Below are 27,895 nucleotides of genomic sequence, written 5' to 3'. Positions count from 1 at the left end.
TACATAATTGAGAAATGGAACATCCTGTCCAAGAAACACAAAGTGTAAAAGCATAAAATATTATTTTTCCATTTCCTTTGTGGAGGGCAGGCTCAGGGATGCTCTCGGACACGCTGGGTGACTCCCTGGTCAGGGGGCTGAGGAAGGCCCGGCTGCAGGAGGCTATTTATTTATTTATTTATTTATTTATTTTCCCCCTGCCCTCGCTGACGGTGCTGAGGAGGCCGCCGGGGTACACGGGTCTCAGGGCATACACTGATTGCCAAAGCCAGAAAGACCGCCTGGCCTCCCACAGCACTATACTTTACACAGCCGAGCATTCCCAGTCTCTGGAGACATCGCTCGCGTGTTCCGTCCCTCATGAGGGATAAGGGCGCTGGGAAGGAAGGGCTGGCTATGGAAACTGCATCCCGCCTCTTCCCGCCGCAGTTCCCTGCTCCAGGCGGCAGCGCGGCGGAGGGTGCGCGATCGGCAAAAGCCCACAGGAAGCCGCCGGCCAGCACTGACCCTATCCTATCCCCAAACAACCCTGCCCCGCCCGCCATCTTGGCGCCGGGCGGAAGAACTACCGCTCCCAGCGCGCCCTGCGCCAGGCGCCATCTTGCCGCGGCAGCTCGGGCGGGGGGCGGCGGCGGCCGAGATATGGCGCTGTTCCCGGCCTTCGCCGGGGCCGCGCAGCCCGGGGAGCCCCCCGCCGGCAGCGCCGAGGGCTCCACGAGAGGTAAAGTCCTGGCAGAACCCTCTGTCCCTTAACAGCTCTCCAGCGGCGCGCCCTGCTCCGGCCGCGCTTCGCCCGCCGTGGAGCGGCGCGGGGGCGGTGCTGCCGCGGGCTCGGGCCCATCGGCCCGGAACCAGCGCGGCACGGGGGCTCTTGGTTTCTTGTTGGTTTTGTTATCTTCTTTTTTCTTTTTTCTTTTTTCTTTTTTCTTTTTTTTTTTTTTCTTTTTTCTTTTTTCTTTTTTTTTTTTTCTTTTTTCCCCACTAGCTTTGGATATCTTGAAAAGTGTTTTTTAATTCCTTGCTTATTAAGCCAAATCATAGTTGTAAATTACTTTCTTCGAAGGTTACAAGTGAGATTATGATTTCTTGTATCACTTTCACTGTTGTAGCTGATGTCTAGCGTGTATTACTTTTAATAAAATAAATAATAATACTAAAGTAAATAACACTTTCTGGTGTAATGCCAAGTGGTGAAGGAGGTATTACTTTTGTTAATTCTACTGAACAGAGTTTGAACTCACCCTTTCTTTTGCTTGCCAGGTTCTACCACCCTTAAATCTGCCCATTCTCGAGACACCACAGCAAAGGGAAACCAAAGAATTAATTTGCCAGGCTAAATTCCTTGTACATTCGCTGCAGTCGGTGTGGTGCATTAGCTTCTTGTTCTAACCAGCTCTGCATCACCCCTGATGGCAGAACAGTGGTTGGTGCTCACTCTGCCAGTACAGAGGTGTTCTGGCTGCATTTCTGCTAATGACACTTGGTCTAGGGAGTAGTGGACACAGTAAGATTCCAAACTGCAACTTCTAGGAATAGTGGAGCTGCTCTGTCAGGCGGAGATACAGTAAAATTCTCTGGTAATAAGACTTTGGTTATATTTTAAAACTTTAGGAATTTAGCCTTTAAGTTTTATGGTAGCCTATGTCACTTAAGGGCACCTGTCTGGAATACCAGATTTTACAGAAAAATATGTAAGACTGACTTTTGGATCCAGATTTTGGTTGTTAGTACTGCTTATGACTTAAATTTTGGTATACTGGAAGATTTTTGTGTAAAAATTATTGGCAAAATTGGAGCATAATTTGTTTGGTTTATGTTTTAATAAATATTGTACTTTGTTGTTGACAACGACATTTTAATATGAGTTGTAAAAATTAAATATTAACTCAGGACTACATTTATGGTGGTGTATATCAAATTTCACACATTCAGCTTGTGAGAACTTGAGAACTTGACAGGCATCTATCTCTCTGATAGATAGATGGTTCTCTGATCAGACCTGATGTGAAGCCAAAATGCATTATAATACAGAGATCCCAGAGTATTTTGATTTTAATGTTGTGTAAAGCTAAGGTGCCTTTAGCAGACATTTAGGACTGCTTCATAGCTTTATTGTAAGTAATGTATATATTTTGATCATGTTTCATGCAGCCAGTCACTCTGCCTCATACTTTTAAAAACCTTCCTAAACCATATCTAAAGTGAAAGTGCTGTCTGAAACAGAAGCAGTATTTACACTTCTTATGCTGCTCAGTTGCTGAGTTGCAGCAGCCTCTAGAGTGCTGCAATTTTCTATATGCTTTGTTACAATTATGTTGTCAAGCCTAATTAGTGTTTGGTGGAAGATAAATTGCAATTTTATCTGTAGCCATGAAGAGAGCAGTGGTAATAAGTAACCCTGCTGACATTAGTAAGCATAATGCACAGCATAATTTGCAGTCTGAACTATGCTATAGGTCAGACAATATAGTCAATTTTGCTGAAAGCAGATTTTCAGTGTCCTGAGAAGCAGCAAAAGACTTTGTGTAACTCTCTAAAATTGTCTCTGTGGACATGCACTGTAAATTTTTAATTTTTCTTTTCACTTGAGAAAGTATAAAGAGAATGTCATTGGATTGCTGCTGCTGATGTGCTCATAAACATGGAACAAGTACATGCATATTATCAAAAAATAGGTCTTTTATGTTTTCTCTGTGAAAATGATAAACTTCTTAGATATTCCACAAGAAATAAGCCTAAGAAGTGAAGAAATAGTGGTTTAAAGTTTGGAATGCATTGTGATGTTTGAAATGCTTGTATCCAGCTAACTGATTCACTTGAGATTATTTACAAATGGTTTGAACTTGCATGTTGCATAATGGCAAAAATTGCTCATTTCTATCCAAGTAATAGGTCAGTTTCATTAAATTCTTCAGAAAAGACTGTACTTGGAGAATTCTGAACTTCCCTGCTGTAGCCACAGAGGTGTATTGACTGTGCTACAGGGCTTGATTCTCATGTAATGATTCTTCAATGCATTAAAGATGCAATTTGATCTTATCTGCTCAGGAAGCTACAGGCTGGGAAATGGTGCATGGTGGTGTTCTGCAGCATATTGATTGGGCTGGTCGTGGGAAGTGTGTTTTGGTCTTCACAGTGCCATGAATTGTGGATTCTCCCATGCACAGGGATGGAGATTCAAGAGCCAGGGAGGTGGTCACTCCTCATGGGGCTTTTCATAATGGGGTTGGACTCCTGGGAAACACAGACTGTAGCTTTGCTTTATTTTATGTATTTCTTGATGTGTTTAACTTAGGTTAACAAACTGTTTTGCAGCCTGCTCTGCTTTAAATCCTTTTGTGGACGACAACTCAGGGACATGAGACAGACAGGCTTTTCATACCAAAATTCTGTTTCTGAAATGCTTCAGAGGTATATGGCTTTACATGCTGTTTAAGGAGTAGAGGCCAGTGTAGTCTAGAGCACAAAGACAAGAGTGTGACAGGAAGAGGCAAAAGTGATTGTAAAGAGCATGGAGGAGAGGCAGGGAGACCAAATTTGTTCCTTATGATATCTTTCTTAGTGTGGCACTGCAGGGGCTACTGCAAAGTTCTGTATTTATGCAAAATAACTTTTGTTGTTTAATAGCTAAGAAATTCACATGCTTAAAAGATTTCTAGAAATGAAAACTTGGTGAACATTGTTATAAAACTTTTAATATCAGCAAAATCGTTACAAAAAAATTTCCCTTCCACATCCTATCGGTGTCTGATCTTATCTGGTGACTGAAATGCAGAGATATAGATGCAAAATGCTTAATGCTGACTAGTGCATCCAAATTAGCATCACATAACTTTCTTTCACACTGTTGAAAGGTCTAGTGATATTTCAGTGGTTAGAGACCTGAGAATCCAGTGGCATGTTTTGGCCATATGTAAAACACTTGAGTATTCTTATCAGTAGTCGATGTACCTATCAATAAAATTGTGTTAAGAATGTTTTCCACAGTCAGTAAATTGCACTCCTGTTAGTTTGTATAAGCTTTATTGCATTCATTAACTATGCCTTTTGTTTAATTATGTCTTTCTGTATTTTTTAAATGTCACTTTTAAAATATGTAACTATTTTTATTTTATGTATAGAAATTAATATATAATTTATATATAGTAGTAAATATATTATAAATATATATAAATATATTATATATAAATATATATAAATATATTATGATACAGTATATTATAATATATATAACAAATTTTACAGTATATAAATACATAAAGTCAGAACTTTTAAATCATAAAAATGAATGTTGGATAGATTTTTTTAATGTATAGAGCTGTGTATTAAACATGGAATTTGCTTTCAGTATGAGCTAAATGGAAATTTTATGGAGTGCTTTCCAATATGCTCAGTTATTGCACATAACTTAGTGACATTTATTGTGACTTTAACTGTCTGCTGACTAGATTAACTCCCAACTTAAAAAAGCACAGCGAGCTAGTTTGTATTGATCTCACACTTTTCTTTACCTACAGATTTAGACTGGCTCAGTAACCCAAGCTTCTCTGCAGAAGATGCGCTATTATTGCACCAACGCACTACAGAAGTTGCCAATCTCATTCCTGAAAAGTCACCATTAATAAGGTACAGTGTACCTCAATGGTTTTGAAATAGCCTCTTTCTTTTGTCATGCTCATCTTTTGTTATATGAGACCAAATTCAGAAGCTAAAAGCTGCTTTTCATTCTACTGTTCAGTATTTAAAAGTGCCTGAACTGAGTCATGTGTAAAAGAATGAATAAAGCTTCCATGCCTTTTAACTTAAAATAATGAGAAATTGTAGGTATGCAGTTACATTCCCATTTTCTTTTTCTCAGAAAATTTTCTGCATTTAAATTATTGTTATTTTGGAATGGAGAGGGAACTGAGCAATCATGATTCTTCATTAGCTTTTGAATGTCTAAAGTGATGCTTGAAATAATGTAAAGATTAAGCACCATCTTTATGATTTCTCTGTGGAAACCAGAGAAATCAGCTGTTTCACAGTTGGGTTTCTTACTTTTTGAAAAACAGTGGCTGATGTGAACTACTAGTTCACTAGTAGTTTATTTATTTATTTATTTATTTATTTATTTATTTATTTTTAATTACTACTGGTAATGAAATACTACATGTATCAAGTTGAGTGTGGCTGTAGAACATACTGGTCAAGTGGGTGATTATATCCTTTTGCTATATAGGTGTATATAACTGTATATACTTTTTTCCAAGCAGGACTTCTTCAAGATCTGAGTTGTCAGAAGAGAGTGATACAGATGAGAGTCTGAAACAGACAAGTAAGAAAAGAAAAAAGAAAAAAAAAAAGCATCACCACAGTAAAAAGACAAAAAAGAAAACCAAAGGGGATTCCAGTAGCAGTGAATCAGAGGTGGACACTAAGCACATCAAGGACAAAGGAGGTGGCAAAAGTAGTGGAAAGGAAGCAACAGCAAAGTATGTATATATTAACACTATGCAAGATGTAAATTCATTGTGTTCTTGTGTTTGTCTCTTCAACTGAAAATTTTACCACTGATTGATCATCTTTTTCTAAGCTTTGTATGACTAAACCTGCATTCAAAGAAAAGGGAACAGATTTAGAGCCACTTGTTTAATCATATAAAAAAACTGTGACTAAAATATTCAGTGAAGTGCTGTTGTACAGAACAAAGCATGGTATGGTGGTTATGAAATAAAGTTTTAAAGTTATGTAGCGGCTTATGTTCAGTTTTTGTAAGCATCCTGTTTCCTTTCACAGATCTTTTTTGAGGGTTTGGAGAGTATTTAACATTCTTAATTAGTGCAAAAATCTTAATATGTTTTGCATTGTAGTGTAACTTGCTCCTCAGAGTTAACATTTCCTTTTTTTTCATTTTAAGACAACATTTTTTATATGATTTGATATTTCTTTTATATCCATGCATTTTGCTTCATACTTTCTGCTTGTAATATTTCTATATTAGTATTTGAACAATTGAAATTGTTTTGTTAATTCTTCTTCGTTAATTCCAGGAGCTCTAAAGTACTGTGTAATTAGTGGAGATGTCATTTTTTATGGAACAAGAAAATAGCCTTGTAGTGACTATCATGATCTTTGAGCAGCAAAAGAGGTTCTGTGAGTGCAGCAAGTATCCAGGTTTGTCACACCTAGCTGTGCTTTCCTCAGGCTGTTGGGTTTTTAGCATTTCAAGGTGGCCCCTATGCAGTTGGCTGAGAGTCACCTTCTCCTAGTTCTCCCCGTGTTTGCTAGTTTGAGCAGCCATTTTGCCTCTCTCTGATTCCCTGGTTCCTGTGTTTTCTTTGGCATCAGCAGCCCTGGCTCTAATTCACCACACTGCAGCTGCTCCTGTGGATAGAGCGAGGATTTGGTGACATTAAGGAATTGTTGTTATCATTAATGTAGTGTGGGTAGTCTTTGAATTTTCCCCAATTTACTACTTCTCTCAAGGGTCTTCTATCAAGAGCTGAAAGCAGGTTTGTAGGATGTGTCCGTGCCAAGATAACATTGTTTCCCTGTGGAAAAGTGACAGAAGTACTGCAGATGTTGTCTGATACCTCCAGCCACGCAGCCACGCGTGGTTTCTCCTTTATGAGAACTTTTATTGGCTTGTAGTGGCTAAGGCTTCCATGGCTGTGAGGAAGGACAGTAGAAGTTACTTGGGTGCCAAACCCATTCTGCTCAGCCCCATCACTCATCGTGCTGGAAGGGTGCCAGGGCGTGGCTCATGAGCTGTTTGCTAGGTTGGGCCAGCCAGCCAGTGCTTTGCCCTAAGTAAGTTCTTTCAGGGTGTCCTTTTTTACTGCTTTCCATAAATTGTTGATGCTTAGGGAATATTGAATTTTCAAAAGGGTAGTTTTGAAACCTGAACCACAAAATTGCTTTGAATGTGAAAAGTGTTATGAAAATTTAGAAAACTTTTCAAGACTCTAAAACTCACATATTTATACTGTGAATTCAGATTGGAAAGTCATAGTTTTCTATAGTTCAGAGGCAGGTGGCAATTTCCACTTAAGTTCATTTGTATAACTGTAATCCATAAACCACTTTGATACACACTGTTTTATCAAATGCATGGGTATAATTACAGCTAGTCAATCCTCTTACAGTTTATTTTCTTCTTCTTGATTGTAACATCTTACCGAGACAAGGGTAAATTTTGAAAGTAGTAATATGTGGCTTCTGGATTATAGTGTACCAAGCAATTGATTGGATTAATTGGTTAAATCTGGTTATTACCTTTCATAATCATAAATTCAGTTTTTGGAACTGCAAGGACTTTCGGTGTTTTGATGGTTCTATTAGTGTATTTCTAATAGTTTTTTGTGAATGTGGGACTTACTTGCAAGAGTGGATAATGTACAGTGACTTTGAGTAAGTTACATTTCTATAATTCATAATAATTTAACGTTTCTTGGGTTATGTAAATGCTGAATATGTGTCCAAATGCTTAGAATATATCCTCCTCCTTGTCTGCAGTCTAGGTAAGAAAGCATCAAGTGTTACCAGCAGTCACTCTATTTGGCTGGATGATATCCAGGCCCCCACTGCAGACACCTTCCGGATAGACAAGAAACCAGACCCTGCAAACTGGGCCTACAAATCCTTGTATCGTGGGGACATTGCAAGGTACAAAACTTCTCTGTTGGTACCTCAACTGTCAGAGTCACTTGAGTCTGCCTGCTACGTTTTTACACAGAAGATGAGAAGACATAACTGAGTAGCTCATTTCAAAATTTGACTTGGTGTTGGGCCAGTGGCAGTGGCAGATGATATCCCTAGGGGGTCTGTACTGGGACAAGTGCTATCTAATGTGTTCTTCATCAGTGGCATGGGCAGCAGGATCAAGGGCACACTGACTAATTTGACAACACTAAGCTGAGTAGTGCAGTTAATGTCCCTGAAGCATGGGATGACATCCAGAGGGAGCTGGACAAGCTCAGCAAGGGGGGCCTTCATGAGATTTAGCAAGTGCAAGATTCTACACCTGGGTTAGGGCAACCTGAGTATCAACACAGGCTGGGGGATGAACAGATCCAGAGCAGCCCTGCCAAGAAGGACTTGAGGGTGCTGGTGGATGAGAGCAGTGATAAGAGCAAGTAGATGATGAGCCAGAAATATACCCTGGCAGCCCAGAAAGCTAGTTGTGTCCTGGGCTGTATCCAAAGCTGTGTGGGCAGCAGGGCAAGGGAGGGGGTTCTTCCCCTCTGCTCTGCCCTGGTGAGACCCCACCTGGAGTGCTGTATCCAGCTCTGGAGTCCCCAGTACAGGAGGGACATGGACCTTTTGGAATGAGTCCAGAGAAGGGTCACCAGGTTGATTATAGAGAGCTGAAGCACCTCTCCTGTGGGTAAAGCCTGAGAGAATTGGGGTTGTTCAGCCTGGAAAAGAGAAGGTTCCATCCAGTACCTGAAGGGAGCCTAAAAGAAAGATGGAGAGGGACTTTTTATGAGGGCATGCAGTGACAGGACATGGGGAAATGGTTTTACACTTAAAAGAATAAGTTTTGATTAAATATTAGGAAGAAATTCTTTACTGTGAGAGTGGTAAGGCATTGGAATAGGCTACCCAGAGAGTGGATGCCCCATTCCTGAAAGTGTTCAAGGCCAGATTGGAAGGAGCTTTGAGCGGTCTGATCTGGTGGAAGGTGCCTCTGCCCATGGTGTTGGAATGATATCATCTGTGAGACCCTTCCAACCCAGATGGCATGAAACAATGGATATAATGTGCATGATTTTCATTGTTTTTTAAAAACATTCTCTGTGTAGCAAACTACAGGGCTATCTGGAGGTGGCAGCATGAGGCAGATTTAGAGGTTTTTGAGGTCAGAAATCAGATTATAAATCACCTTTGGTGAAGTGCTCTTTTTGGTCTCTATTGTTCTGTTTCTGTATCTGAAAGGGAAGTGAAGATATTGATTATTTCATACTAGATATTTCAAGAGGTTTACTTACTTGAGTAGTTTGATACCATTGTAAAAAACACCCCAAAAAACTACAAGTATTTTCTTAGCAAACAGGTTTCACCCAGACATTGTACTAAAATGTGTCTGTCCTATGCAGTGCTGCATTTCAAGTTAGTATAGATGAAATTGCATATTCAATATCCTTAGTGAGTTACTGGTACTGTGATGACCCTTCAGAACATTTCCTTCCTCTTTTTCTCTTCACATCCCTCTCCACTTTTTGGCATATAAAATGGACACAGGCTTAGGGATGCAGAAGGAAATCACTGGACTGAACAACTAGTGTCTCATTTTCAGTTTAAAATAATCTGGTCTAAGTAACCCTAAAGAATGTTGTTCTTTCTCCAGGTTTGTCTACATGGCTTAAAATGATTGAAAGGAAAAAGGAATTTTCTTCTGCTTGAGTATGACATATATTGTTGAACTCAGGGAAAGCTTAGTATGATAATAAAAGTGTGATGGGACTGAAAGAATTTATAAATTGAAGTCTTAAATAAGCAGAAAGTTACCAGGTTCTTAAATTTTTAAAGGTCTATACATACATTATTTGGGTTAATTTGAATGAAAGTATTTCTTCTGAAAATGAGTTATCTTTTCTAATGTGTATTTTAGAAGATGTTTAATTGTATTTTTCTTTCCAAGGTATAAAAGGAAAGGAGAGTCCTGTCTTGGCATAGATGCAAAGAAACACTGTATAACTTGGGACAGTTCTGCATCAAAAAGGAAGCAAGCACAGAGTCGACCTGAGCGCTACTTTACAAAGAACAATGTGAAGATTCTGAGCACAGATGGGATTCTTGTTTGTAATAAAAATTCTCCATCTGATCCACCTGCTTTTATACCAGTTTCCCAAGTGGAAACTGAGGATTCTTCTGACACAACAGAAGTAAATCCTCTTGGGATTTATGATAAATCAACCACAGTGTGGCTACAAGGAAAAGGGTGCAAGAGTGCAGACAGCGAGTCTGTAAATACACAGCAAACAATTCAAGAGCCTGGGATAAATACAAACTCCATTTTAATGACAAAAGTGGAAGAATATAACAAGAAGGTCAGAGAAAACCCAAGAGATATTAATGCTTGGATGGAATTTATTTCCTTTCAGGTATGTATTCTAATGGACCTTGTTGCTTATTATAAGTAATAAATACATTAATATTATATTGTAATTTCACTTGTTCAGAACTGAATATCTTTTGTTGGTAAAGAATGAGCTGTTAACTAATCTTCATAAATGTCAGCATTCTTGTGATTCTAGTGATTGTTCTTCCTAACGTTGTAATGATGTTTCTTTTTGTTTTAGGATGAATTAATGAGAGGACCTGGCCCTTATGCCAGTAAGGGAGAGCAGGAATCAAGGAGAAAATCACTCAAGTTAATCTTGGAAAAGAAACTGGCCATTTTAGAGCGGGCAATTGAAAGCAATCCAAGTAATGTTGATCTGAAACTTGCCAGGCTGAAGCTTTGCGCAGAATTCTGGGAACCACCAGCTTTGATCAAAGAATGGCAGAAGCTAATTTTTTTACATCCCAATAATCCAGAGATGTGGAAGAAATACCTTCTGTTCTGTCAAAGTCAGTTCACTACTTTTTCAGTTTCAAAGATCAACAGTCTCTATGGAAAATGTTTGACAACACTGGCAGCTGTACAGGATGGCAGCATGGTATCCCATCCTCTTCTGCCTGGCACAGAAGAAGCTATGCTGGGTAAGGTCCTTTCTGCATATTATGGTCTGCTTGGTCTTCATGGGAGCTAAGTGCATTAAGAGCAGATTTTTCCTATGTATTGCATGAAGCTTTTCTTCTCTTCAAAATGCCTGGCATCCTGGTTTCTTAGCTGAGAATTCAAGCAGATATTCCAGCCAAATATGGATACAGCAGATCCTTCTCTTCCCCAGAAGAGTTTATGATACAACATCCATTAAAGTCTAATGTGCTGAGTGGTTTATAATACAATGTCAAGACTGGAGAATCACAGCCAAGAGCCAGGATATGTACTTTTATAAAATGGAGACTTGTGAAAAAAATAATTATCTCTTGTTCAGAAGTTTTACAATTGATTATTTTAATCCAGAAAAGAGAAGGAACATAACAAGTCTGATGTGAAATTTTGTTGAGAATCCCAGTCTGTAGATGGAGAATTCTAAGCTATGATATCATGCGATCATGCCTTTTGTATTTTTTCTATGGATATATCTACCAGTTCATAATTTATTATATAATTATCCCTGGAAGGAAAATAAGTCAGATAGTTAGGATGCTGGAATGGATTCAGGGAAGAAATGAGTTCATGCTCAGTTCTGGCATGGTCTTTAAATTTAGTTGGAGCTAAATGACTTAACCTATCCATTTCAATTTTACTTCACTGCCTTGACGTGTCATTGTGATTATTAATCTGTGAATACATTGGGGTGGGGAAATATTAGTGTCACCGTGAGTATTTTTGACTTGTTTTTTTTTTTAATTTTAAAATTTGTTTTCAATCTAAAAGAGACTATTATGGAGGAGTCCATTTTTTTTTCATATGCATCATAGTCCAAGAAACCTTTTGGTTTTTTCCAGTCCTGTAATTCCTGTTGGAGCAATGATGTTACGCAATATCCAGTCTGGACTTACAGACTGAGATGCTGGGTTACCAAATTAGTTTCAGGTGTTCAGATCTCATAATGTCTTTGGCTCATTCATCTTGGATCAAGCACTGGAAAAAGTGCTGCAAAGGAAAAATGCTCTACTGACCAGTGGATATTGTACAGCTTGATAGCTTCTAATTGCTTCTGCCGTCTCTGATTTCCAATATTGCAGTCACTTTGTACACTAACCACAATGAATGATTCTCAGGACAAAGGTTTTAATCAGAATCTGAGTTTGGAAACGAGAAGGTTTTTCTTTCATTTTGTTTTCCTGAACATATTTGAACATACGTGACTCATGAAATACAAACTCATGAAGCAGTTTTTTGTTTGTTTTTGTTTTTTTTTAATAGCGTTCCTTTAGCAAGTTAAGACATTAGATTGATCTTTTTCTAAAAACTTTATTGCTGGCAATATCCATAGATACCTTAAAATGAAAATGGACTCAAATTCATGAGTGGAATGGAAACACAAGTAGCTTCTTATTGTTCTGTCTTAAGTCTATAGTGATTTGTTTATGAACATTCTCAAGTATTTTATTTTTCCTCTTCAGAATTAAAATTATAGGATTAGAGAAATTTCCACTGAGAAACTTCTTGATTTGAGATTTTTTTATTAGTGACTCAACTATGTAATTCTTGGGATGAATTCTAATTGACAGTGCACTTATTAGGAAGGTTACCAAATTGTTCATTAAGATAAATATACAGAATATTTCACAAACTAATTATGAAGTTAGTAGCACTGTAGATGTACATTAGGCTTATATTTTTAACCTTTGCTAAGGACAAGGTGTAAGAGCTCTAATTTTAAAAAATGGGGGACTGTGCCATCTAGTGTTCAGTTCAGTATGCAGCATTATCTGCTTGGAAATAGGTGGTGTTTTTTTAAAGTATTGAAAAATTTTGAAAAGGTAAAGCTGAATTTAAAATAGTAGATCAGCCTTTACATAACTTTTAAAATAAAAATTTATAGTACTTTAAACTTACTAGGAGCTGTTAATATAAAGCAGGTGAATATAAAGTATTCTTAATTATTGCTGTGTAAAGGGAGTCCTATTTTTCAAATTATACCTACTGACTGGGGAGAAACATCCTTATATTCTAGGTCAGTTCAGCTGCAGAAGTGTCTTAGCATCATGGACTGAATTAAGTATGCATTCATGCTGTTTTCAGTTTTTGCCACAAAGAAAATGCTGATCTTTGCATTTCTTCAAATACCTTTTTGTTTTTTAAAATTTTACACAGTAATTTATTTTTGGCAAGAATTTGGCAGCAAATGCTGATGAGGCATTTTCTACATTCAGAGTATTTTAATCGAAGTTCCTCTCTCTGAAGCTGGGAGAGTAGGAAAGGGCAATGTTTCAGTGTCAGTTTGGTGCAGTGCCTAAATTAGTTAAAATACTTGGGAAGACTGTATTATAAACTTAATAATTTTGTTTTCGTTGTTTAAAGATCTTCAGAAATCTTGGAGTCTTTGTTATCAGGAATAATCATTGACTTTGCAAAAGTAATTGGATTAAATGTTTAGTTTGCATATACTACTAAATTCAAGTTTTTATGTGTATACATCTGATCTATGTCTAAATTCAGATAAAAGGAGTAAATAATTTCCCGTGTATTAAATATAAGATGATGATTAAGAGCAGTTGCTGCTAACCTATATTATTACATGTGTATCTAAACATTTGGATTGTTTGAAATCTTCCAAAGCCAATGTGTTTAGTGAAGGAACAGAAGTATTTAAAGAACTGTTTTACTGGTTTCCAAGCTGTCAGTGATTCAAGTCTTTATGGGCTTTGGGGGTGCTTTGGGGGTTTTTTGCAAGTCGATTATGATTTAAAGCAATTTGAATGGCTTCTACTGTGTTAAGAGTGGAGTGTAATTTGGAGTGATTGAATACTACTGAAATGTCCTTGAGCTGCCTCATAATGGAGGTGTTTATAATACCTGCTACTTCTCCAACTCTTTTGTTGAAGACTCTCATGTCAAAATAGGAAGAGAAACACTGGGACTTTGCTTCCCCTTTTAAGCTGAGGCTCAGTGTGCAGTAGGGATATGGCAGTGGTTAGACAAATAATTTGTTGAAGAGCAAGGGATAGGGCTTTTCTCTACTTTTAGGCAGTAATATTTTGACCAGAAGACTGGACTTCTCTTAACTCAGGTCTTACATAAAGAAAAAGGGAATGACCATTGGAGTGAAAATTATATATTGCCAGTATGTTATCAATGTAAATATCTCATGCAAAACTGAGGCAAAAAGAATTTTTCTTGTTACCATCATTTGTTTGCATTGTGATATTGCCCAGCATCCTCAAAGAGGGCTATGACACACTGGCAGATGTTAGATACAGTGAAGTTCAGACCATTGTGTCTAACTTTCCATCAGTAAGGATAGTGCGTGTATGGCATGAATAAAAGGTGATTTCTTTGGCACATTTAAAGTGAGCAGTCATAAAGGTAATTAAACTGTGACAGTTTTGACATGCATTTATGCTAGTTGCTCTCCATGTTTTGAATTTTGATACTGTTCCAAAACAATTATGTTCTACAGCATGTCATGTATGTATTTTTATATTTTTGGGCTGTAATAAAATTCTTTGCAACAAAATTTGAAATACTAAAAGTTTTTTTTTTTTTCTTTACAGCTATATTTATTCAGCAATGCCACTTTCTGAGACAGGCTGGCCATTCTGAGAAAGCAGTGTCTTTGTTTCAGGCTCTGATTGACTTCACCTTCTTTAAACCTGACAGTGTAAAAGATCTGCCAACAAGGGGACAGGTAGCAATTTCCATTTAAATGGGTGTGTGTCTTTATGTATTACAGAAAATGCTGTACCAGAAAAATGTTGATGAATTTTTCAGGACATAGAGAAATGTTTTGGATAACAGCTTACTTAGAGGTTTTTCAAGGTGATGCCTGCAGTGAAAAAATGCTTGTGGGTCCTCTGGAACTACAGGCACACAGCTACTTTTACTGTTTATAATAGAAGTGTGATAACCAGTCGTTTCATACCTTTTTTAATAATTAAAAATGGAAAAGATGGAACTCGCTGACAGGTATCTGTGTCTAGTTAGCACTTGCCATACTTCTTTTCCCCCAAAATGCTATTGTTTTGTTACTGGTGATGGATGGAACTGATAGGACATAAAATCTTTCTGTTCAGACAGTTTTTGCAGAAGTTTCTCTGTTACCTATTTCCATTAATTTGATGGCTACACTAGGAACACCTTCATGCTTTTCTGTTCAGCTTATAATGGTAAATGTTGAAGTACTAAATAACTTTTTCTCTTAATTTCTTCAGGAGCATGTTGCACATGCACCCCACTAATAATAAGGAAGTTAATATTTAGATGCCAGTAGCATCATCCCACTGAACAGTTAGAACTGCTTCCTTTTTAATGAGTGGTAGAGAGGCCACCATTTAGGCAGCTACTATAGAGAATAAAAACTGAATTTCCTTCAGTTACCTCACTGTCTTCCCCAGAAACTCAGACTCCAGTTCTTGCTCTCTCAATTAATACTGTTACCCACAAAAGGAGCAATCTTACAGCTTAAAAAATAGTAGTGTCTTCTTAAAGACCTAAAATTTAGAATTCAGTCTTAGCTGTCATGGAGGATTTGTAGTTGCACGGATACATGTAGTTACAGTTCCAGTCATTTGAAAAACACATTGTTATCTGTAGTTTTTAAAAAATCTTGGAGCAGGATGAAAAGGAACCTTGATTTAAAAGGACCATGTTTAGGTTGGAAGATGTAGTCCTTGAAAATAGGAAAATGCCAGATTTACAGCTGGTTTCACATTCTGCTGTCTTACAGAAGTGTTATGACTCAGTCTGGAATTACTTGTTTCTGTACTGTTTTCACAGTTCACTTTCTCACTTGCAGCAAAGAATAAATCCATGAGGAGCAGAATTATATTTTGCTCTTTGCTGTAAGCCTGGATTTTTCTCATGTGATGATGCTTGTTTTTCCTTGGAGTAAATTTTATTGTTAATATTTGTATTAACAGTCATATCTCAATGTCCAAGCCAAGGGTTGGTACGCAGCAGAAGCTAGAGAGATTGTCATTAGAGCTTAGGATACACAAAGCAGAGGAGGAATTGATGAATCTAGAGATGACTGATTGCATACTGGCAGTGACAAAGTCACTAGGACTAGAGCCCTGAACTTCTGAATCACTGGAAAGTGCCTTGACCTTTTTGATCGTCCTTAAACCTGAAAGATTAAAGTCCTTATGGATCTCTTTCCTCTTGTCTTTAGTCCAGTCATATTTACATACAACTGTAACATTTTGATTTGACCATAGATGGAGTTATCATTCCATTAGCCAAATTCTTCATGGTCCCATAGAAGTTAGGGAGGAGGGGAGTTTTGGGTTCTGAAAGTCACAACTTGGGGACTTTCGATCTTTATCCTTTAAAGATTTGTAAAAGACTGTAGGCACAAAAGTATTTTGCTTTTTTTAAAGCCTGTTACTTTTTAAAACAATCTTTTTCATGAAAAGAGCTGATGACAGTCCTCATCTGCCACAGCCATAACTGAAGTACTTAATTGTTCCTGGTGAATCTTAAGCAGTATCTAATTAAGTCTTCAGATACAGAAATTATATCCAGGTATGTGCTTGCAGGGTCTGGGAAACCTAAGTTGACAGAGATAATGTTTGTACAACAGCAAAAATTATTTTTCTATATGTTTTGTTTTGGTTGGTCCCGTCGAAAACAATAGGTGGAATTCTTTGAACCCTTTTGGGATAGTGGAGAACCACGAATTGGAGAAAAAGGAGCAAGAGGCTGGAAAGCATGGATGCACCAACAAGAAAAGGGTGGCTGGGTTATAAAGCCTGGTATGTGTGTCTCAATATGTATAGCTGTATGACTGTGTTCTTCTAAACATCTTGTTTTGGATTATATAATTAGATTCTTGTCATGTTTTTGCATACCAGTTTTAAAAAATATTTACTGATATTAAGGTAATGTATATCATAGTTCATTTAGCCTCACCTTGTCTTGTGATCTGTAGCACTTCCTTTAATGTCATATTTCTCAAGGAGATATAGCTTGCAAGGAAGCAGGAGGCTGGAATGTGTCTGACCAAAGATGAGTGGTCTTTGCTTTTGCTGCTCCTGCTGTAACAACTCTGATGAAGCAAGTTTGGGCCTGCTTTTAGTAAACAAAGGAAAAGAAAGGTACTTATGTGCCTCCCTTGTCCCTGGATTAAGAAGGAATTTCCTTGGTCCCTCACTGAGGTCAGCATTTTTATTTTTGATGGCTCTAGACATTTTGTTCACAAATTGAGAAGACTCAATATAGAGGACTGCTGCCAGTCTTGGGCAGCTCCAGTATATACCAGTGCTTTCCTCATATGTGTCAACCCCTAAAAGTTCAGGTGCAATTTGCAATTGAGTGTGTTCATTAAAAACTCTCAGGTTTCTTCAAACCTTGATTAGATTGTGGAAATGCTGTCTTTTTTCATAAAGTTGCTGACTAAAGGAGATTCTATTGATCACAAAAATATGGAGAAAGTAAAAATCTTGAAACCACCTGTTTGTTTTACCTGAAATCTAAGAAGAACTGGGATTGGGAGTGTTTCACCTAGTTAATGGCAGATATCAGGATCAAGAATTTGGGGGTAGTGCAGAAATGGCTTGATTTTTATAATGCAAGCAACCATTAAATTTTGAGGGCTGTTTTTTTCCTCAGCAGTAACAAAGAAACATCTCTACAAGCTTTCCCTTTGCCTATAGGTGTCCATCAGTTTCTGCACAGGATTAATGTATTGCTGTCAGAGGAATAATATGGTAATTTTATCCAATAGTCCAGAAAGATTATCATAAAAGTGGGATGTTGGTTAAGCACATCCTTTTTTGTGTGTGTGAGTGTGTAACTATGTGGGTTGCTTCAATTGCATATTAATTAACACGTTGAAAATACCACTTATTATAAAGCAACATGGCCAAACTTGTTTTGCAGTGTTTAAAGTACCATTTTTTATGTACAGTGGTTTTCTCAAAATGTTTTATGCACACTAGTATTCATAGAGCATACTTGAAATTTTATGCCCAGGTATGAAGTGAAGAATCTGAATTCTTCAAGAGGATGACTGACTCTTGGCTGTTGCTTGCAAATTGCTGTTGATAAAAGTGGTCCATAGCCTGTCAATGGTTTCTTTTCTTCTTTGTGAAAAAGTTTGAGTTCTGATTCACAGTTTCTAAAATTTTGGAAGCTTCTTATCTTTCTATTCTTACAAATGGTGTCAAAACTCAGAACTGTGACATCTCAGCTATGTCTTTTGGAGTTTTTTATTAACATTATATTTATTTGCATTGTTAAAATGTATGTCATGCCTGGCCTTTGGATTTGGTGGGATAACTTTTCTTTATTAATTTTCTATATATATTGATTTGATTTTAGATGATGAGGATGATGAAGAGATCGATGAGGATCAAGAAATAAAAGATAAAACTCTTCCCAAGTGGCGTATTTGGTTGGATATTGAATATTCCCGTGAGGCAAGGCACTGGTTACCTTGGAGGCCAGACAAAACCAAAAAGGAAACTGAAGAAGATTGTGAAGATCCAGAAAGACAGGTCACTTTGATATAATATAACAAAGGGAGATAAGACTAGTTATCCTTTAATTTGAATTCATTGACATATTTTTGGATATTTTAGAAGAGTAATACTTTTCTTGGTTAAGAAAGAAGATTTTTTTTCTTTGAAATTCAAAATTTGCCAGAGGTTTTGTGCTGAGACTTCTGAAAACTGTGGGAAGCTCATGGTAAACTTTGAAAAGTCTGCAGGCAAATAATCTGTCTTGCTGTTCAGTGATTCCTATCATCTGTGTGGAGAAATCTCACAGAAATATGTGTTTAAGAAGAAATGTGCATTAAATAAGCAAAGGTTTCATTGCCTTCAAGTCAGATATTGGATATTTTTTATTCCTTGGGAAATAGGTCAAGTCAGACATTGATTTTCAAATTAGAATGTGTTAAAAAGCCTATGAATAAAGCCTTCCAAACCTTCATTTTGTATGTTTTCTATGAAGGTCTCCATTGTTCGCAGGCAAAGAAATCTCTTGATAGCAAATTTACAGTCTGACTGGAAAAACAGATTACTTGTTTAACTTGTCCATTTTTAATTTGAGTGACATTTTGATACTATTTAATGGTAATTCTAAATCTTATTGATTTGAAAAGGTTCTTTAATTACCTAAATTACAGATTTGCTGCTTTTTATTTGATTGCATAAATTAATGGAATTTGGTTTAATTTTTAGGTGTTATTTGATGATCTTGGACCATCTTTAATCCGTCTTTCTGATCCAAAGCTTCAACATCAACTCTTGTACTCTTTTTTGCAATTCCTGGGAGTTCCATGTACAAGTAAACTCTTCCCTTCCAGTCTCTATATTGCCATGGATGAAAACAACATCTTTGACAGTGTGCTTTATGATGATAAACCGCTGACTTCTGTTGATTTTCCACTTTCTGGATTCAACAGTATTGGTCACATGGATACGATGTCACGAGGCAGACATCAGATAGGCCACCATAAAGAAGGAGAGGAGTTCATACAGAATGTCTTCCATGTTCTGTCCCAGATATTTACAGGAAAGGAAAAATCTAACCTGGCCATTTGTTGGCTACAGTATGAAATATCCAAGGTAATGAGTCTGCATATAATCAATTCTGTGATGTGTGGCTTTCTTCTGTATGAACGTTTATATTGAATTTTAAAAATCCTGATGAAAGTTGACTTGCAGAACTAGGTGTTCAAATTAGGAAGTGCCAGTTGAGATCGCACAAGGGAAAAAAAAAGGAAACAAAAAACGCCTTTTCCTCAGTACATGTTAAAGAGTAGCATACCTGTAGCAAACTATTTTTTAAAGTTTTGTGTAAATGTTATTATATAATAATATCTAATTTTATAATTATCATTTTAACAATTTCTGTGAGGGTTTTCTTCTCCCTTCTGTTTCCATCCCTCTCAAAACATGTTCTGTTTATTTTCCCCTGCAGGTAATTCAGTGTCTCCAAGCTAAAAAGAAAAAGAAGCTAAAAGCACAAGGGAGGAAGAGTAAGAAGCTGGCCAAGAATTTCCTTAAAGCAGCTGACAACCGAAACAACCTTTCTCTCTGGAAACTCTATGCCTACCTAGAATGGCTGCTTGGTAACACAGATGATTCCAGGAAGGTGTTTGACACAGCTCTTAGCACAGCAGGGACAGGAGGATTGAGGAGTGCCCAGCTCTGCAGCCTCAGCCTGCTTTATGCTCAGCTGGAAGTGGAACTGCTGGACACTACAGAAGGAGCTGTTACGTCACGTGCTGTTCATATATTGACCAAACTGACTGAAAATGGACCATATGTGCCCTATAGTGGACAAGTGTTACCTGTGAATGTCTTGAAAGCTCGTAAAACATATGAGCATGCACTGCAAGATTATTTAAGCAGAACACCAGTTTCTGATCAGGATCAGGTCAATGATACTGATCAGCTGGTTAACCTGGTTGGTTGTTATGCACTGTTCCAGTATTTGACTGTTGGGATTGATGCTGCAGTATTAATATATACACAGGCTTCAGAAAAACTTGAACTTTCTGGTGCACAGAAATGTGAAAATTCTGGAGAGAATTCTGGCATTCTAAATTTTCCCACTGCTCTGGAAGCTGTCACACTGCTGCATACAAATTTACTGAGATTCCACATGAAAATTAGTGTTTATCCTTTGAATCCCCTGCGAGAGGCACTGACGGAGGCTCTGAAACGGTATCCTAGCAACCAGTCTCTTTGGAGGTCATACATCCACATCCAAAGGAAGTCTCACAGTGCGAGCAAAGCACGAAGATTTTTTGATAGTATCACAAGGTCTACTAACTCTTTAGAGCCATGGCTGTTTGCAATACAAGCAGAGCAGATGAGAAAAAAACTCACTGAGAAGGTCCAGAGGTAACACCTTGCAGCTCTTTACAATTATGCTTTTTGAATTTGTCTAGTCACTCAGCAGAGGAGAGAAAATGCTAGCGCAGTTCTCATTTTGTAGATGAAGAAGCTGTAGCTGGAGGTTTTATGTTCAAGGCTAAACAGAGAGTCATGGCAGAATCTTAAACAGAATAAAAGCCCTGGGTGATAGCCTTATGTTCTTTCTACTGAGCCAGATTGTGTTTGAATTTGTTTGATTACTTGCTACTAGCATCAGGATGATACACATTTCTTTAAGGAATTTTTAAATAACTAAGCCTGCCTAGATGGCCAAGATATACAGTGTGAGCTTAGAAACTGCTGCATTTTAGCACTACAGCAATAAAGAGCATAATACAGAGCAATGCTGTAGTTTCTGCCTGAGCTGGCTGCCCTACTTTACTCCTGAATCACAGTTGTGGCAGATCTGTTTCCATAGTGAGTCCTTGAGAGTTCAGTTTTCCTATGGAGCTGTTACTAGGTAGAAGAGGCTGGAAATTCCATGAATTCACAGTGGTCTGGGCTCAGATTTTTTGGTCCTGAGAAAGGAGGAAAGGATAGAAGATAGTGGAACAAGGTACATGTTCATTCTTAGAGCTTAGTCTCTTAACTATTGTCTTCTTATTGTTTGGAGCTACCTATCCACTGCTATCTACGTATCTCCAGTGGCATCAGCAGGTTGGTTGTGTTTGCACATGACAACAGTTTTCTAGGAAACAGTTATTTGGAAGTTCTACAGAGCTGTAAGGTCACAGTATTCACACTTGGTGAGGTTACATAATTACCAGTATACTTTGAAATGGTGATACATCTACCACTTCGATTGCTGCAGGCTGGCAACAGGCATTCAGACATGATAGTGACATTCCTGAGCTGTTAGTCTGTGTCATCCTAAATTCTTAAAAGAATTCTATGGCCACCAAATGCAAAGGAGGATTGTAATTTGATGTACTGTTAATTTCAGATTAACACTGATAGGTTTTCATTATTGTTACTTGGAACTGAAAATTTCAGAATTATTTTCTCTGAGACACTGAGTTCCTTTCCAGATTGTTCACTGCTGGCAAAGCCTTTCCTATAGATTATATTTATAAGGGACAAGTTGGGTGTTGCAAGAGCAGAGCTGACTACTGCAACAGGGAGATAAGTGGCCTCTCAGTCATGCATAAAACTAATGTTTTGTGATGTTGTGACAAAATAGGAAAATATCTGTGCCATGTCTGGTTATTTCATATTCTGGTTTGTATTTCTGCTTAAGTGCATTTAATTCAGATGAAAAAATGAACACAAAGGGTAAAACAGGGACATTTTTAAGTCCCTGTTAGGTACAAGGCTTCAAATGTTTGACTCCATGCAGAGTAGGTTACATAATTTTCCCTCATGGCAAAGGTTAAGGTGAGAGGAAAAATTACTTTAAAGACAGATGAAAAAAAGAGATTAGTTAGGAGCCAAGATTTAATGGTGAGTGGAACAAGCTGGCAGGCTTAGAGAACATGCACAGACAAGTGATGTTGCCATCAGTGCTCCAGTCTGTTTCTGCAAGCTCAAGCATCAATAGTAAGCCAGACTGTATCAGCTGTTGAAGGAAATCGGTGCTTTGGTGAAAACTACATACCTGCTTTTGTGTTCTGCCTGGAACTTAGGGGATTTGAATCTCTGAGTGAAAATTAGTGTTGTAATTGTGGTTGAAATCCAGAGTTGTAATTTTGACCTTGATTGAACACCAATGTATGGCCTTACAAAAGTGAGAGGTAAATTTGAACAAACTTGCCTGGGCACCAGAAGATGATGTGCTGATCTAAACTTGCATTTCTTTTGAGCTGCTAAGAATGATAAATAATCTTGGAGGTAGGCTAAGGTGTTTCAAGATCATATGATAGTGGATTATCATGTTCAAAGAGAAATGATTTTTGAACATGCTACATGAATTCTCACAAAAATACTTAATTTGTATTTTTTCCTAATTTTACTATTTAGAAATACATTGATTACATTAGCAAGTGCTAAAAATCTGGTTTATAACACTGAGTTTATAGCACAGATTACAAAACTCTGGCTATGTATGGTGCTGTGAACAGAAACAGCACCTTGTTCTTTACCCCTTCTTACCTGGATGTGGTCCCTTGGCTTGGGTTTAGAGGACTTGTTTCTTCTCTCCTCTGTCTTTCAGGGCAGATGTTGGTGAAATACATTGTACTATTCCTGAAACTGGATTAACGAATCGGATTGTAGCTCTATTTGAACATGCAATTCAGAGTGAAAATGGTGCCCATTGTCCACTGCTATGGAGAATGTATTTGAACTTTATGGTAAGAAGAAGAGCATTTGTTTTATTTTGTTTTAACATATTTGGAATTCTCATAAACACAGCTGGAATACTGCATAGAAGAGCAAATAGTAAATGCTGCCATGCCTCTGTGATTTGCAAGGTGATGTATTTGACTTGTACTGCTCCTTATTTGTTGGGAATATTAAGGAAAAGATAATTCACATGGATAGTAGTAATGGCTTCTGACATTGCAGTTCTAATATAGATGCAGACATTGTGTCTGTCATCTTGCACAGATAAAAAGTATATCCTAAGATACCAATAGATGTCAAGCTGCTTTCCAGTGGAGTAGACCCCCGCATATATTGGTGCAGGAATTTGCACTTCCTGTTGAACTTCGAGGTTCCTGTCAGCTAATTTCTTCATCCTATTGTGATCCCTCTGGATGTATCAGCCACTCCTCTCTCAGTTTTGTGTGGTCTGCAGGCTTGCTGAGCATGTACTCTGCACCATTAGCCAGATCATTAACAAAGGTGTTAAATGAGATTGGTCCCAGTAGTGTCCCCAGGAGTACCACTAGTCACTGACCTGTAACTAGACTTGTTCCTCAGATGCTTATTTAGGTGGCTCTTACAGGAGACAGTATCAAAGACTTTACTGAAGTCCAGATAGACAATGTCCACTGCTCTCCCCTATCCATCAGGCCAGTCATTTCATCATGGCAGTTTATTAAGTTGGTCAGTCATGACTTTTAATGCATTCACACTGTCTGCTGCTGGTTTTCTTTTCACTCATGTGCCTGGAAATGGTTAGCTGCTGATCCAGGGTTAGCTGCTCTGTCACCTTTCCAAGGTACAAGGTGAGGCTGACCAGCCTGTAGTTCACTGGGTACATCTTACCTTCTTGAAAGCAGGAGTGATGTTTTACTTTCTTCAGTCTTTGGGTCCTTCTCCCAGTTGCAGTGATCAATCAAAGATTGTCAAGAGTGACCTCTCAGTGACATATGCCAGTTCCCTCAACACTTGAGGTGCAGTTCATATGCAAAATAAATGCACAGTAAGCAAAACATAGCTATAGCTTCTCTAACTTGCCTTCAATTTTGACAGTCCTTTGAATCTTAAAAGCTGCATATGCAGTTACATTAACTGGTATTGCAGTTTAATGCTAAAAAGCAATAATGTTTGTTTCTTCCATAGTTCCCCATGGAAGTACATAAATAAATCAACTTCATATAGTCAGCTTTGCCATCTTGGTTTCTTGCTTCTCCAAAGTACAATATGGAAGATGAAAACACTCAAGTAATAACTTTCATGCCCTAGTGCTACTCTCCTGTTCATGTCCTCTGATGTAGTAAGTTGTAAGAGGGGGATCAGCAGTCAGAAGGCTGTGAAATAGAGAGGAGGCAGGCGAAGGAGAGATCTTGTTTTGTGTTTGAGAAGATCTTTTGTGTGGGAGTGTTAACTGTGACCATTTCTACACAAATACATGCTTGTAAATATTTTATACAACACTGTATGTAGGAATGTACAACAGAATTACTGTTATTCTTTACAAACTAATAATGACAGCCCAGTATGCACAAATGCTAAAGGTCACTCATGTATTTTATCACTAGTGCTTCATTCATAGAAGATACCTTTTTCACAAGAACAACAAGGTGTATTTCCTAGATACTCATAAAATGGAGTAAAATACTGTTGCAGTAATAGCTTGGAATAACATTGTTTGGAGAAGCAAAATAAATTAGAAACATTAAAATTTTCAGATTCAGTCATAGAAGAATTAGTAATTGTTCAGTATTACTCTAAGTTCTGTAGATCTGTTTTCTCTTAGCTGATGAAACATGGGTTAGGTAAGTGGACTGGGACATGGGTGGAAATCTGGCTGAATTGCCAGGCTCAAAGGCTTGTAGACAGCAGCATGAACTCCTGCTGCAGGCCAGCCACTGGATTGATACTGGGACCAGTGCCCGTTAACATCTTTGATAATGATCTGGATGATGGGAGTCTGTACCATCAGCAAGTTTGCAGCTGGTACAAAATCAAGAGGAGTGGCTAAAGCACCATATTCTGCTCTTGCTTCCTTTGGATAGCTGAGAGTCCTTGTTCTCTTACTTGTCTTACAAGTAAAGCCCTGAAACTCCTTTAAGATATCTGAAGAGTGTAACCTGACAAATTACATAGCTACCACAATGTATAACATAAAGGATTTTTCAACAGAAGAACATTGAGCTTTTCAGCAATCATTTCTTTGTCTCAGAAGTAATTATTTCAGCTATTGCTGCACTGAAGCATGAACGTTTTTTTTATCACACAGGCTTCACTAGGAAAAAAAGAAAAAAGTAAAGGATTGTTTTATAAAGCCCTTCAAAACTGTCCTTGGGCAAAGGTAAGCACAGAAAACAGGTAAACTTGTCATTGTACTTTAATTTTTGAAGTTCTGTATTTGAAAAAAAGTTAATCTTTAGTAGTTGTTGTGAGAATTTATATGCAAATGAAAGGAGATGTTTCTGAGGAAGTAATGTTATGGTTTTCTGCAAATAAGAGATGCATCTTAAATGGAAACATGGTCAATAGTCAGTGCTACTTGAGTTTCAGGACAGAATAGTGTTGCATTAAGCCAGGGCAGTAAGAAATCCTGTGTGTAAGAAATCCTGTGTGATCTAGAAATGATTGAATCTTTTTCAGGCTTTTATCATGAGCATGGTAGTAGCAGAAATACGTAGCCAAATAATAACTTATTTATGTATTAATGTATAAAAATTATTGAGGAGAACCTGCAACTCCTCAGGTAATGTCTGTATATGCTGCAAATGCTCCAGTGACTCTTGACCTCCATTTTGTCTTTTTGAAAGTTACTCAGTAAGAGTTAGACAAGACTTGATTAAACATGTAGGAGTACTAATTCTCTTTGTATTACTTTAAAGAATACAGGGTATTTCATATGTTCTTGCTACAGAGTTGTTGCTTCTACTTCTTTATACTGTGTTTCTTGCTGGAAAGGTAGCACAGAAAATGTTCTTGTTGTCTTTCCAGGTACTCTACATGGATGCAGCAGAGTATTTCCCCGATGATCTGCAAGAGACGCTCGATCTAATGACTGAAAAAGAACTGAGAGTGCGGGTACCTATGGAAGAGTTGGATCTACTACTAGAGATTTAAAAAAGACTGTAGCATGGTGGATGAAGTACAGAAGCTGCTTCCAAAGTTAACAATTAGATCCATCTCTTTTCATATAGGAACTCTGTTGGGACTTGGGTACTATGTACTTGATATTTTTTTGTTGTTAAATGTTTTATAAAAATTCCTATCAAAATGGAGTTCTACTACCTGCAAATATTCTGGAATCAAGGACTGCATTTTGCTCACAATAATGGATCCATTTCTCTGAAGTATTGCTGGCTCCCTCAGAAGGATACCCTCTTTAAATAGCCTCCTGTTGGAAGTTGCCTGCATTTATTATTCTATTGTTTGAAATTACATTCCCCAGGGTTCAGTAGAGGTTCAGTACATGTCAGCTATGGCTTGGTGAGCAGCACAGGAAATAAACAACTGCCAAATGGATGCTCCACTGTCCTCCACTTGGCAGACTTCAGTAATTTCCTTCAGTGTGGTATGCCTGTATGTATGTAACTGCCAAGTCAAACAGCCATTACATCTGTACATATACTGTGAGTAAAAGCTAAATTTTTGTTTGAGTAGGCAACTATTTTGTTATGCTTTGACAGATGACCATTTTAATACAAATATTTCTGAAAAATATACCTGAATATTTGACAATTCAAAAGTAACTTTTTTTTTTTAATGACTTAATAGAACTCTTGAGTGTATTAAAAATGAAAACATGTTCATAATGCATCTCTAAGCACCTCACTTCTAAACAAATTTTTTTAATTGATTACTTGCTTTAACTCAAATCCAGGCAATTGTTGTAAGAGAAGTAGGGGTTTGATCTGTACTTGATTGTCATCAAGAAGGCATAGTCTTCTATGATTATTTTAAAAGTAGCTTATATTCCAAGAGACTTCTAGCAAACTGCTAGAGAAGTAATATGAAATATGGTAACAATTTAAAGATACAGTTATGTTACACATTTATTTTGTAAAACAGAACATGCTGAAACATGGAAAGGATTGTTTAGCATTCCTACTCTTGAGACCCAAGGACTCAGAAACTCGGTTTTCATCTGAAACAAGTAGCCACAGAATACCCAAAACTGGTTCAGAGATTTTTCATGAGAAAACTAATTGTCACTAAAACAATTGGGATCATCCAGCTGGTGAGATCCTATTACACATGAAACTATGTCTGGACCAAGATGTACAACTTCTAGCTCAGGTCTGCCACCATGATAGAAGATAGAATGCACTTTAGTTCAGGCTGCGTTTCATTTATTCCTTTCTAAAATTATTTTAAATATTGCAGGAAATATGTATAATTTTAAATGGCATAACAGGACTTCTGAAGAGCTTTATAATATTGATGTAGTTGCAAGTGATGCTGGTTTTGCTGTATCGACTAGTCTTCGTGAAAAATATATAGTTTATTTTTTAAATCTTTACTTTCTACAAAAATGACAGAGCTCCTGAATTGGAGGTAGAAGTTACTCTGTACCCTGAACAGTAACATGACAAATTATGCCTGTGTTTGTTAATGCTTTCCCATCCACAGCGGAATGCCATTTCCTCTAAAGCCCTGAAAGGGCCATGGGGACGGGAGGAGCTTGATTGTGCTCCTGCTTAGTCACAGAGGAACCCAGGTTGAGAGGGGCCTTGAAAGATCATGTAGTCCAGCCTTTTGTGGGACAGGGAGCCTAGATGAGATTAACAAGCTCTCTCTGCAGTCATACTTGAAAACTTCCAGTGATGGCAGCTATGACTTCTGTATCCATCACCTTTCTGTTCTTCCATGCGTCCTGTCCCAAGTCCTTTCCTTTGCAGCTTCTCCCAAAGCAGCACTTGGACTGCTTCCTTGCTTTTGATGGTCAGAGGCTTCCTGGAGCAAGTCCTGCCTTTTAATTCAGACCCCAGTAACTTTCCTGTCCTTGTGGGGAATA

The 27,895-nt window shown here is 37.7% G+C and overlaps 1 protein-coding gene across 1 annotated transcript; it reads left to right on the top strand.

Annotated features, from left to right (window-relative positions):
• Positions 1–236: 236 nt before the first annotated feature.
• Positions 237–27,394, top strand: NRDE2 (NRDE-2, necessary for RNA interference, domain containing). Its single transcript, XM_056493159.1, has 14 exons — positions 237–721; positions 4,518–4,626; positions 5,256–5,474; positions 7,498–7,647; positions 9,626–10,088; positions 10,287–10,689; positions 14,260–14,393; positions 16,341–16,458; positions 18,026–18,201; positions 18,889–19,275; positions 19,631–20,559; positions 22,742–22,880; positions 25,157–25,228; positions 25,876–27,394. The coding sequence occupies exons 1-14, from the start codon at positions 361–363 to the stop codon at positions 25,999–26,001; spliced, it is 3,786 nt and encodes a 1,261-aa protein (XP_056349134.1). The 5' UTR covers positions 237–360; the 3' UTR covers positions 26,002–27,394.
• The last annotated feature ends 501 nt before the right edge of the window (positions 27,395–27,895 follow it).

This window comes from Oenanthe melanoleuca, chromosome 5 (genome assembly GCF_029582105.1).
Source record: "Oenanthe melanoleuca isolate GR-GAL-2019-014 chromosome 5, OMel1.0, whole genome shotgun sequence".
Taxonomy (NCBI): Eukaryota; Metazoa; Chordata; class Aves; order Passeriformes; family Muscicapidae; genus Oenanthe; species Oenanthe melanoleuca.
The sequence above is the reverse complement of the archived record's forward strand: the minus strand, read 5'-3'. Positions and strand labels throughout refer to the sequence as shown.

Excerpts from the sequence above, each read along its gene's own strand:
- NRDE2 (XM_056493159.1), top strand. The coding sequence starts at position 361 with ATGAGGGATAAGGGCGCTGGGAAGGAAGGGCTGGCTATGGAAACTGCA. Across the intron at positions 5,475-7,497 it reads GGAAAGGAAGCAACAGCAAA|TCTAGGTAAGAAAGCATCAA; the intron begins GTATGTATATAT and ends CCTTGTCTGCAG. Across the intron at positions 22,881-25,156 it reads GAATGTATTTGAACTTTATG|GCTTCACTAGGAAAAAAAGA; the intron begins GTAAGAAGAAGA and ends TTTATCACACAG.